Raw genomic sequence first — 12,749 nt, forward strand, 5'->3', positions numbered from 1 at the left:
AGGAAAGGCATGGACCTGTTGGAGAGGGGCCAGAGGAGGCCACAAAAATGATCAGAGGACTGGAACAGCTCTGCTGTGAGGACAGGCTGAGAGAGTTGGGGTTGTTCAGCCTGGAGAAGAGAAGGCTCTGGAAATACATTATTGCAACCTTTCAATATGTGAGGGAGCTTATAAGGAATAGGGAGAGAGACTTTTTACCAAAGCCTGTAGTCACAGGACAAGGCACAATGGCTTTAAACTGAAAGAGGATTGATTTAGCTTGCCTATAAGGTAGAAATTTTGTACAATGAGAGTGGTGAACCACTGAACCAGGCTGCCCAGAGAAGTTGTGGATACCTCATCATTGGAAGTGTTTAAGGCCAGGTTGGGTGGGGCTTTGAGCAACCTTATCTAGTGGAAGGTGTCCCTGCCCTTGGCTGGGGGGTTGGACTAAATGATCTTTAAAGATCCCTTCCAATCCCAACCATTTTGTGATTATGTGATACTTCAACCGAACAATCTGCTCTTTGCCTCAGCATGAAAAGAAGACACAAAGGGATACAGCTCTGAGAAACAGTGACTGCTAGCCACCTAAACGTAACACAGAAAAAGAAAAAATTACAAAGAAAATAGGTGGCAGCTGTGCAACACTTTTGCACAGGGATGAGAAAGGAAGAACTTGGAGTAAGTGCTGGTGCTTCTTCCCTGCTTTTCACACTTGCATCAAGACAAGTCCACTAATGCCCTCAGGGTCAGCTTCATCGAGGGTGAGCTCTGAATATGTTGCTTTTGGAGCAGCTGTCAGAACTGTACAAATCAAATGCCCAGGGAGGCCCCTGTGACACTAGGTTCAGATTGCATCACCAGATTGTTGCAATACTATAATTGGACTGGGAATGTTAAATACTTTTTTGGTTGCCTTTGCCACAAAGCATGAAACTAAAAATATGTTTGCCCTTTGTAATGTTGAGGAAAGAGATCCTTAGTAAGTGTACATACATAGTTGTTGGTAATTGCAGTCCATTGGTGTTTGGATAAAGTCAAGTACTGTGTGTCTTGAGTGATGTTTGAACATTATACTAATACTTGAACAGTTCTTCAGAAGCTGCCACATCCACACAATGCACACCTTAATGCCTGTGACTAAATCATAGAATGAAAATATAACAGCACAAACATCAAGTTACAATAATGCTTTTATTAAGACACCAAAACTCTGCTAAACAGACTCATATAATCCCAATAGCAGTTTCTGCTAAGCAGGCAAGGTGTTAAATACAAGCTGCTGTTTTGCATTTCATCTTGAAGACTAGCGTTCAGCTTTTGTAAATGGTATAGCTCCACTGAAATCAACAGGCATATCTCTAGACCTGTCACTTTCAAGCAGCTCAGGATTGTGAGTACTAAAAACTAGGAAAATATATCTAGTAAAATAGCTTATCTTTTCAGTGTGTGCAGAAGACAAACACGTATACTTGAGAGCACACTGAGACAAAGTTAAGAGACTTCTACAGAATAAAAAGCTAATGCTTATGTTCATCAGACTCTAAGATTGCAAAGATAATTTGCAATTTTACTAATGAATTGCAACCAAATGGATCTTTTTTATATTAGGATCTGGCAACCAATATTTCAGCAAGGAAAAGTCAAAGATTTTTACTCCTTACAGGCTCACTTGAAGCAAAAGCAGAATACAAATGATTATTTGAAATGTATTTACATATTTAAAAGATCAATCAGTATGACCTTTTGCAAAATGTAGAAGTTCTTTACCTAGTAATCTTATTCCTATTAGAGATGGGACTAGGGGATAAAGAAGCAGCTTTTCAATGTTATTCTGTACCAAAAAAATTAGTACCTAAATGCTATGGCTACTGAGAGCATTTGTAAGTTCAAGTTAAAGACAAATTTTCACTGAAGAGTTATTTATAATGGTGTCCACTAAGCTTAAAGAGTAATGAGCTTATTGACTGTAAATTACTGAATTACATGTGACGCAGATACAGCAGACTCTCACCATTCAAGGAGGAGTGCACACAACAATCAGAATCAAGGGTTACTGGCAACAAGTTACTGCATCACCCTCCCGTCTTTTAACACACTCACTGAGGTGGAGGTTTGGGGCAGGAGAGTGAAGAAAGAGTCCTGCAGGAGATGCTTATTGTGCAGAAAAGATTTTTGTTCCAGTTTATCCAGTTGAACAGACTGTTGTTGTATCCAATGGAGCTTGTAAGCTAAACCTTTGCTGCTGCATTAACTGTAGGGTCTTGCAGCCAGGCAAAATTCAGCTCAAATTTATAACTACTCTGTTGCAATTGGAGCGCTCTCACTTAGGTCAGCAGCACACTCCGTGGCCCGACTGCACAATAATTGTGGTCTAATTAAACAGAATACATAGGTACTAATTGACTTATCTGGAAAAAACGTGGGCTCTTTTTGCCATTTTTTTTTGGTCTCTCCACTGAGTCCTTGTCAATTAAAGAATTTACCATCAAATCTCAAAACTCATGTGAATAACACTCTAAGCAGGTTAAATCACAGATTCACGGTGCCTTTTATTTATTTGGTGACAAATCCAATACTTGTCCTCCAGCTTCTGTATACTTAGGGCGTTGCACAAATAGGTCTTCAACATTGCTGCAGCTCAAAGTTTCAACCTCACCTTAAGTAAACAGGGAATTACAAACTGAAAAGGAGATCTCTCGAGGGGTTTGCTGATTTACTTCCTGGAGTATTTCTAGAAACATGTAGCTTGTCAATAGTAGTGGCACAAGTGATGCTAAGATGGGCACATAGCAGCTCGGCACAGTGGGAGAGCTAAATGTTGAAACTTGAATAAAGAACCATGAAGTCTTTCTTTTTTTTCCCTTCTATTTTATCCACAGAAAAAACTGCCAAAATTCACTTCAACCTGGAGCTGCAGTTACAAATAGTTCTTAGAACAGTAGGGAAAGAGCAAATTTAAAAAAAAAAAAAAAAGTCTTTACAGAAGCCTTTGAAGCCTTTTTTATGTGACATTAATTTGAAGACTCAGTATTGCAACCAGTCATGATCACCATTCTGAAGAGTAATGAAAACCAAATTCTGAGTGAAGACAAGCTTCAGTTCTCCATGAGATGAGACATGATCCAACTAGAAAAAATAAAGGACAAACTAATCATGATTGAGAAAGATAATCAACTACCTTCCAAAGAAAGTAAATACACAGGAAAGGGTTGAGTACTTCCAGCATCTAAAAGGAGCCATTAGCTGAGACTTGAACATGCTGATTATGTATAAGCATTTTGAGTCCAACAATATCCTTTATGCTATGACGACATTGCAGAACTCCAGAATTCCCTTTACTTTCAAGTATTGCAACCACCCATGGTCACTCATGAGAGCAGAATGATGAATGAAGACAAGCCATTCTTCTCTCTGCAGAGAGACTCAAAGGCTTCTTATATAGGTTTTGACATAATGGACCTAGATATGCCCTTCACAGTGGGTGATGGCTCCCTCGTGGGACCTGCATCACTGATGGAACTGTGCAGCTGCTGGAGATGTACCAAGGAGTCCCAGGTACCTTCACTTTGGGGTGCTGACAGGCAACCCTCCCCATTGCTGGGGAAGCGATCAGAGCATCACCCTCACCTACAGTGATCTCTCAGGGGCTGCCCATAGATGACTACAGAGAGTGGTCTCTATCATGTAAGACTAGGGGAGATATAGCTAATAGTAACTAGTCAAGACTTTACAAGCGGACAGATGGGATACAGTCTTCTCTGTCTCTTCTCTGTGATATACGTTAAGAATTATGGTACTTAGTGAAGCAAATACATTATCTGCAAATAACATCATGAGAAATCTATTGAATTTACTGTGGTCATGGTAGCTGCATTGTCATGCAAGAGGACTCCATCAGGAAAGAGTTACTAACTCCGGTAACAATGTCAAATGAGCCTGTTCCCAGAAACAGAATTGGATCAGATCTGAAGTAAACATCCTTAACCTGTGAAGCAATGTTAGGTATTCTTTTTCAGCAAGCCAGCTTTCTCACCCATCTCTCCTCCTCTTAAAAGGACAAACATAAAAATGGTGGTGAGCAGCTAGAACACACTCATTTTACAGAAAAAGTGCTGAATCCAATGGCATTCTGGAAGAGTATTAAATTCTCAAGTTGCAGAGGCAGAACATGTAGTGACTAACACTCCTCAGAGCTGTCTTTTCGGACTGTCTGCAGGCACTTGTAAGCACTGCTTACGCACTATCAATATTTAAAGCTGTTTATGTCTAACATCCTACTATTTTCCTGAAAAACACACCACCTCCCAAGAGAAAATTAAACCCAGGCTTTTGCAGAAAGGGATAACTTCTGAAACAAATTAGCTTCTGAAACATTTATAAAGAGAGAGGTTAAGTTTCTCTCCTTTACTATACTAATCGAATTATACTAATTATATTAACTCTAACTGAGGCCAAAGCCACAAAGGAAGATGAGAAAAAGAAGGCTGTCTTCTTCTTCTGTAGTCTGCAGCATTTGAAAACAGTCAAGAATAGCTGGAATTTCATTCTTAGATTTATGACCTTCACCCACAGTGAACAGGACAGGAGGTTCAAATACCCTTAAACAGAGAATGTCCACCTGCAAGTATTTAAGCATTTCAGGAAGAGCTAATCAGCTAAAAAAAGTAACTGATCACAATTCAGTACTTACATCTGGTAACCTGGAGATCACTAATTGTAGAACACTTGGTAGCTGAAGTTGTCAGACTTGATTCTGAAGTTGTATCTTCTTGTCTTTCGCTGGTACTGGAAAATGAGAAGGCTCACAACTCCGAGCACAAAACCACACACAGCAAAGGCAATGAAGATGATGTATCCAACTCCCAGGCCAGTTTCCTTCTCTCTCTTCAAATCAGATGCTAAAAAAAAAAAACAAAAAGAAAGGTGAAAGAAAAAAGCTTTGAAATTTCTAAATCTTTTCCTGGGGTAAGAAACCAACCCTGCCTACAAATTAGCCAATGTGCATGTTGAAGCACAGAGCTGTGAAGCTGTGATACAGAAGCTAATCAGCCTTTTGTGGAAGGCCATTCTCATGGAAAGGTCTGTGATCCACAATCTAAGTTCCCTTCCTACATACAAGTGTAGAGTCCCTGCATACACGAGGGTGATGTGGCTCTGGACTTTGACTCTGCATTTTCCTGTTAAAATAAGAATTAAAGGATAAACACTGGTGCCTTTTTGAAATGCTCCCTTACTTTCAGAATGGCCCTAGAGGTGAAGTATTCCCCCATCTTAATCCTGCCCCCATTCATCTATGATTATTAGAAGCCATTTATTTTGCTTTTATCTTATATGTAACACTTATCTAAACACAAAGTATTTAGGGAAGGATTCTCCATGTGTGCTGGGTCTCTAAGCTCCCACTCCAGTCAGTAGAGACCTTGCTGGTGCAGTTAGTGGGGGCAGGTGAGTCACACTGAGGTGGTCACCACAGATTCAACTCTGTAGCCAGAGCTCTGGCATCTAGTGCCACCTGAGAAGCCTGAGGGCATTTACAGTGTCTGCACAGGTCTGGCAGACATGGCACAGGACCTGCAGGAGAACGGTAGTCTTTTGGAATAGCACCTGGACAATGAGGGGAAGGAAAGAATGGGGCACCCTGGGTCCTGAACACTAAATGCAACGTGTGGGCAACAGACAAACCCCTTGTTGCCAACTGTCTCCCTCAGCTCCACGGACCATTGACAGAACGTGTTTGCCTGGTTCATGTGTAGTGTACTTTTCCAAGTACACTTCCATGTACTTGTCCAAGTCTGCAAGCAGAATCTCCTCTCCCTTTAACATTATGCCTCTGTTCTCATTTGCACATGTACTCTTGCACAGTCCTAAATCATTCCTGCAAATGCTTGATGCACTACAAAACCATCTATTTGTCTGCATACATTTTCAGGACAGCACTTATTTAGCCAAGTACTTGTGCAGCACCTGAGATGCACAGAAGGCAAACACTAATGCATACCTGCCCGTAATTAGTGACAAGATCTTTGGCTAAAGGGCACTGTTGGCAGCCACAGAGGTATGCAATAGCAGTATCCAAGCCATGTAACATCCAGGGCCAACACCAAAACAAAACCCAAAACTAATTCAGAAATGAAAACTGAAGGCCTGTGGCCTATTCTAACAGACTAGTACTTGCATATAATGGGAGAAAAATACAATATGCTAAGTCAAAGACAGTTTCTAGGTCCAAAAGAATATTGTGACCATCAGATCAGAGGAGAAAAAAATACCGTGAACCAACTAACAGTCCATCATTAACTTATCTTCACAGTCTGGCACAGTGACTGGCAAAAGAGGCAACCAGCAGGATGAAAGGGGGTGACTTCTGTCTATTCACAGTAGCCTAGTATTAAAACTCTTATGTTGGTGTGTACAAATACTCCCAATGACTGTTTTGCACTAATAAGGTATGAATGCAAATGGCTTGAGGAGGCCAAATGATTGAAGATGTTAGAGGCCATAGCTGCCCTTGTAAACATCAGCAGGGGTAAAAGCAGAAGAGGCAGTTGCATAAAAAATTAGACCTTGCTTGCACACAGTGCTGATGTTCATTCTCTATTAACTTGCACTGTACCACTCCACCAAGTTAACCAATGTGCTGTGCATCAGCTGTGCTCTGCCACCTTTCCTCAGGGTAGTAATAAGGTCAACACCAGGAAGTCCAAGGAAATGCAATCTCTTATCTCCTCTGATTTTGGACTTCAGAGTTCAATATAATTGTGGTCTAACAACTGTGTAAACACTTGAAAAACTGATTGCGGACTAAAAGATTCAAGCTGCTTTGATACTTTACAATTGCAGTAACTGTCTGATTTTGTGGCTGTTGCACTTGCCACCCTGTGCAAATAGCTACACAAAGCACTGAATCCCCTCCCTTTCTACATTGCCTTGACAATCTGACAGTAACTTCACTCAGGAGGGCACCTGCTTTTCCACACTGCCACACAGCTTCAGTAAGAACACTCCTCAGAAAAATATGCAGAGGGGTACGAAAACCTTGTATCACAAGTCTTCAGTTTCCTTTGTCAGGAAAATCTTAAAAAAAAATTTTAAAATGGTGATTACTCTGTGTCCCCTTTTTGTAAGCCTCTATTCATATCATAACTCACCAGCTGATTTACACAGGGGTCCCCAGGATGTTCTGTGCATGGCGAGGGTTTCACCAGTCCTCATGGATCGAGCTGCATGGCATCTCTGCAACAATCAATTCAAACTCCAACAAGTAATATGGCTTACTAATTAAAAATACAAAGCCTTCTGCTGAGTATGTGAATTGAGGTTTTTGTTTCTTAATGTTACGCTTTGTTAAACTGAAACGAGCACCAAATGGGAGTTCAAAAGAAATGACATTAGGGAAACATAAATGTAAAAACTGTAATTAGTCACACTGGAAAACACTGCTGTGAACGCACATTTCACACACACAATCTTTCTTTTCATTAACTTTCTGGGTTTTTTTAGAGGAACCTGTAGGAGAATAACCTTCTCACCAATTCTATAAACCAGGGTTTTGAAAACAGTTTTGGATGTTCCTGCTGTCCGCAGCAGGCACAGCAGATACTACAACCAGCACCAGCAAAAGCAGCAGCAAGTTTCAGCCCCTGCCAAGCTGCATGTCATTCTGAAGCAACACACAACTCTTCAGTGACCTCCGAGCTACTAATCCAGGAACTACTACTTAGAAAGCCCTGCTGGGGATTACGTATTACAAATGAGGAGCACTTGCAGAATATACAGCACACATCTGCATACTTCCTCCTTATCACCATTCAATTTGTTTGCTACCTTTTTGTTTTAAATTGCAGCCTAAAGGTCTCTGATGGGAACTGTATCCTGTTGAGGTTATTCAAAAGATACTGTGCTCTCCTGGAAGTGAACATAAAACCAGAGAAGCTGCAGTGCCACACTACAATCAGCAAGAGAAAGCAGGAAAATGCAAAGGTGTCTCACCAGCTTGTCTAGACAAGAATATCCCACCAGTGTTGCCAGCCTGGTTACACAGAAAAGCCTCTACAATCCACTGTCAGCAACAGTGTCTTTAGCTGGGTCAGCCCACAGAATAATACCCATGTATTATAGCTGCATCTTTGGCCTACCCTCGAACAGCTCTCCCAGTTAGGTGGGTCCATTAGAGAATACAGTTACACTGCTGTTCCCTTCATGTCAATGATTTTTTGTTTCCATATGGCTGTGGAGCAGTCACATTCCACCAAACATATGTATGGTAGTGGTATGTCACTCATTTTCTCATTCAAAGTCATGGTTTTTACTCATTTCTTACTACATTATTCCCCAGCCTATTTTTTTTTTACTCTAAACTTCAGAGCACCTTACTCTTTTCTGCCAAGAAAACATGGAATGAAAACGCTGGGTAAGAAGAAATAATACAGGATGTCAATCTCAATTTTGTGGGCAAAGAGCTTAAGCAAATCTGCCCTGAAGCAAGTCAGTATTCTCCAGAGTAGCAGATAGATCAGATGATCAGATCCCAGACCCTGGTTACTCTCCCAGCCATCTCATGTTATTTTCAAACATATTCTGCTTTTGTTCCAGTTTTCCTTGATCTTTGCACCTCCTGCAGCATCATCTCTCTTCTTTGTAAAAGCCATTGACATCCTTTGTAGATGTGCCTAATACTTGTCTTCTCTGCATAATATGTTAATCTAAGATACTGGATTCACTAACTTTTGATAGGGGGTATATTTTGTACAGGAGAAAGAGCAATATAACTAATATATATATATATGAATAATATAGAATATATGAAAGAAGAGGGCTTCACTGATTAACTCTGCTGTGTCTTGTTTACTGTAGATGTCAATGTCAGTCAAACCTCATCTGGGGCTAGCAGAATTACCCCATCACAGGCCCCCATAACTCAGACCAAAGCCAGTCCTTTAGTTAACCATGTTCCTAAACTCTAATCCATACAGCTAAACCCTGCTCTAATAGCAAACCAAACAGCTCCCAGCAAAGCAACTGTTTGATTCCTGACAGCATCCATATCAGCCCACACAGTTCCTGTCCTGTCCATCCTTCTTATTTCGTCATCCTGCACCTACCACCACGTCCCTCCACAGCTGTTCAGGACACACAGTGAACTTTGGGAGGCCACCACCTCCTCCATGGGAGACTGGCTGAAACACTGGTTTTTAACACGCAAATTCAGCTGTGAAAGCTGGAGACATCTTTCCATCTGTCAGTCGTGTTTCCTGTCCCCTTTTTTTTTTTTTTTCATCTGGAGGAAGCTTTATACTTTAAGAAAGGAAATACGTATCGTCTGGTAGCCATTTTTAATCATTTAGGAAGAGATCATTTGTTCTATAATGGGCTTAAACTGAGTTATTTAGAGCTAGAGGAAAGTGTTAAACAATGGAGGAACACCAAACTGCTAATGAAAACATCCTTGATAGAAAAAGAGCCAGGAAAGCTGGAAGAGGGACAAGAGAATTCCTGTGTGTCTGTTATAAAGGGGAAAAAAAAAACATCAGCAAAACCTGTTTATTTCTTATTTCTATGGCAGCAACACATTTTAGATGAAGCAGTGTGTATCACTTATTTAGAAGTAAAAAGAAACAAAGCAATGCTTTGGAGCACAGACAATTAGAAACTGAAGTTGTTACCAGAACATTGCTTGGTTAATTGCTTTAAAAGCAATAAGGTTTTAGAAAGCCATAATAAACTCTATTAGAATCACAGCCCTGGAAACTTTATGCCACTGAGCTTCCTTTCCTGGCACTTAAACTCTCACCTGGAGAAGCAGATCTCTAGGGAGAAAAAAAAACAAAAGGACAGAAAAGCATGGCAAATCAGTTTACTCAGACTTTTCTGCTGACAGTGACAATATGGGTTCTCACTTTTTTGTAACACATCCATCTGAGCTGACACATTTCTGAACAGCCTGTCTCATCGTAACATCTATTAATTGCCTTCTGGCCACTACTAGGCAGGGGCAAAAAGTTCATTTCTCAGGTTCCCCAACTTTGATGTCCCCATTTCTGTGCAAGCTCCATGCTTTCAAATAAGAGGATGAAGCACAGGAAAAAAGGTGGACACATCCATATGATTGTAGCTCTTCCCCTGCTCTCAGCAGAGAATGAAGGTAAACTTCAAGAACTACTTTAAACCCTGTTTGGAAACATTACTCCTTCAATTCAATAGCAGGACTACATATGGCAGGCTGGAGAAAAATAGCATAGTGGAGTAAAACACTTACTGTCCTGCAGGTACTTCCTGGTTTCTCCATACAAATACGAATTTTGCAGTGTAAGTAAACGACAGAATTGTTGACAAAGGAAAAAACTTTCATCTTAAACTGTGCTTTGCTTGAATTCCCATTCTCTAGCAGTGTGGTATATGTATTTGGGATGGGACAGCTGAAAAGGAAGAGAATAAAACATACATAGCAGTGAGGGCTATGGAAGGTTATAGCACATAACTCAGGCTGTAAGGCTCCTTTAGAAAGCCACAGCCAGACCCTCCATGAAGCAACTGTCCAGCAGTGCAGGGGTGACAAGGGGCAATTTGCTGCTTTATTCTCACAGTAACCAAATAGAATAGGAGATTCAAGAAGTGGTTAGAGGGTGGAAAAAGAAGGAAAAGAGTGATGGAAATAAGAGTTTAAACTTGGCTTCACCAAACACAAATTGGAAGAACATCATATTAAAAGGAATAGCTTTTGTTACTGAGCAAAAGTACTATGCTGTATTTTAAAATGGCAGGTGAGGCCAAGGAATACAACACAACATGGGAGTAGAATGAGGAATCCAGACAGGCATAAACCTCCTCTTTTACCAGAGGCTGCATTAGTATTGTGTGTGAGTCACAACACATAAGAATGGGCTATGTGTGGAACCTATGTCTTCATCAGTGAGCTTTTGGTAAAGCTGAATCACAGAGAAACAGGTAAAGCAAACACTTTTCAAATACTCTTTCACTATTGACTGCCAAAACTACCTATTTCTTTGGGTCAGAAGTAAAATTCCTTCAAGAAACTATGGGGAAGACAACCAAACTCAAACAGCTACCACATTACTCTTTGTAAATATTTTCTTTTCATACCTACCTTCCTCATTCAAAGAAGGTGTGACCAGTAAGAACAGTAAGGGATAGTTTATACAAATTATGGGAACACACACAAAAGGCATTTAAAATATAACACAGTAGTAATCACCGCCACCGGAAGATCTAATGTATGGCACACGCTATTTGCAAGTGTCATTTCTGTACCTGTTACTGATAAAAGCAAATGAAAGGGGATCCACTGAATTATTAGTTGGAGTTGCCCAGCAGTCAGTGAGGACCACCTTAAGCTTGCTGTCTGCTCTCTGGATCCCCACTTCAATCATTACATCGTCACTGGCAGAAACACTGAAATTTTTTGGTATTGGGGAATTTCCAAAAAACAGCTGCATTTCTGTTCTGAAGTGTCCAGATCCATGCAAATCCTCAAAGGTGGTGTAAAGTCTGAAATAACAATTAATCTCCTTTAAAAACCACAAATTTGATTACATGTTTTTATAAATCAGTGTCTCTTTCTCCGCCTCTTGCAGATTTAAGCAATCAAGAGTTAACTGCAGTCCTGGATGTTAGGACACTGTTTAAGAGAAAAGGATGAAAATGCATCAAGCTTTTAATTGGAAAGGTAGGAAGCATGAAAACACAAGTGGGAAAATCTGAAGGGTGGAAGGTCTTGGCAATACAAACATAGCTGAGAGAGATATTTGAGAGGAGCTGAAGGGGAACAAGACTATGAGCTGTCTTTAAGTTCAAAATAAGGAGAGTAAAAGCTTTGTGGAGAAGTGTCAAAAAATTAAGAACAGACAAATTGAACAGTAATTGAGGAACATGAGGAAATTAAAGAAGTCAGAAAGAAGGGGCCTGACAAAGAATTTGCAGGGGGGATAGAAAAGAAAATACAATGTCTGGAGGGTTAGGAAACAGACAGTAGATTTGGTGATGATCGGTTAAGCATGGTAGCAGGCAAGAGAGAGGAGGTGGACTTGTATGAAGGGACAACATTGACTAGGAGAGCACCTTTTCTGTGACCATGGGTTTGACTTTCTGTGAATAATGGATTTGATTCCATCTTACTTGAAGATGGGGCCTTCCATAAAGTATTTGCACTACTTCTCTTTTTCTCCCAAGTTGATCAAATAAGGATTTGTGGGGGTTGAAAATTGCCATCCTCAGCACTAACATATCAGTCTGCATGCCTACATCAGTTGAAAAGACACATGCTCCAAAAGTAGGAAAATACTGTTATTGCCACATGTGATTGCCCAGGAAAGCAAAGATGAGTCAGGAATTCTTGCTCCTGAACCTGTACCAGTAGCTCCCAAAAGTTTAGTTTCATCTTTGTTTTAGCCAGGCAATGGCCAAGCTTGTTGGCTGTTGGATCCATTGACACGTTACATGGAGCAGAAGACAAGCACATAGCAGGGACCATCTGAGCACAGGACTCGCAGGATGGCAAGCAAGTCCTATTGTTGGATACAGCTGAGGTCCCCAGGGATTTTTGCAATGCTGCAGCACTCAGCCACACAACAGGGTTCAAGAGCAGGGAGAGTTGTTACTTACCCCTCTGCGATGTACCCAAAGGAAGTCAAGAGTTCATTTTGAAAGACACAGTGAATGAGACTGGCAACTTTTAAATGGTGGATTACTCCTTGAGCAGAAATCTCATTCCAAAGGACAGTTTTCACTATGGTATCAGTCATGTTCTG

At 40.7% G+C, this 12,749-nt stretch overlaps 1 protein-coding gene across 1 annotated transcript in view; it reads right to left on the minus strand.

The window, feature by feature from the left end:
* Nucleotides 1–4,692: 4,692 nt before the first annotated feature.
* The window catches only part of UMODL1 (uromodulin like 1), a 45,259-nt gene continuing 37,202 nt past the window's right edge, over nucleotides 4,693–12,749 (minus strand). The window contains exons 16-20 of the mRNA XM_080364030.1: nucleotides 12,604–12,746; nucleotides 11,254–11,490; nucleotides 10,241–10,400; nucleotides 7,134–7,218; nucleotides 4,693–4,883 (exon numbers count right to left, since the gene is read on the minus strand). Of these exons, the coding sequence (XP_080220156.1) occupies nucleotides 4,696–4,883; nucleotides 7,134–7,218; nucleotides 10,241–10,400; nucleotides 11,254–11,490; nucleotides 12,604–12,746 (813 nt within the window). The 3' untranslated portion in view covers nucleotides 4,693–4,695. The remainder of the gene's footprint in view (nucleotides 4,884–7,133; nucleotides 7,219–10,240; nucleotides 10,401–11,253; nucleotides 11,491–12,603; nucleotides 12,747–12,749) is intronic.

This window comes from Nesoenas mayeri, assembly GCF_963082525.1.
Source record: "Nesoenas mayeri genome assembly, chromosome: 1".
Taxonomy (NCBI): domain Eukaryota; kingdom Metazoa; phylum Chordata; class Aves; order Columbiformes; family Columbidae; genus Nesoenas; species Nesoenas mayeri.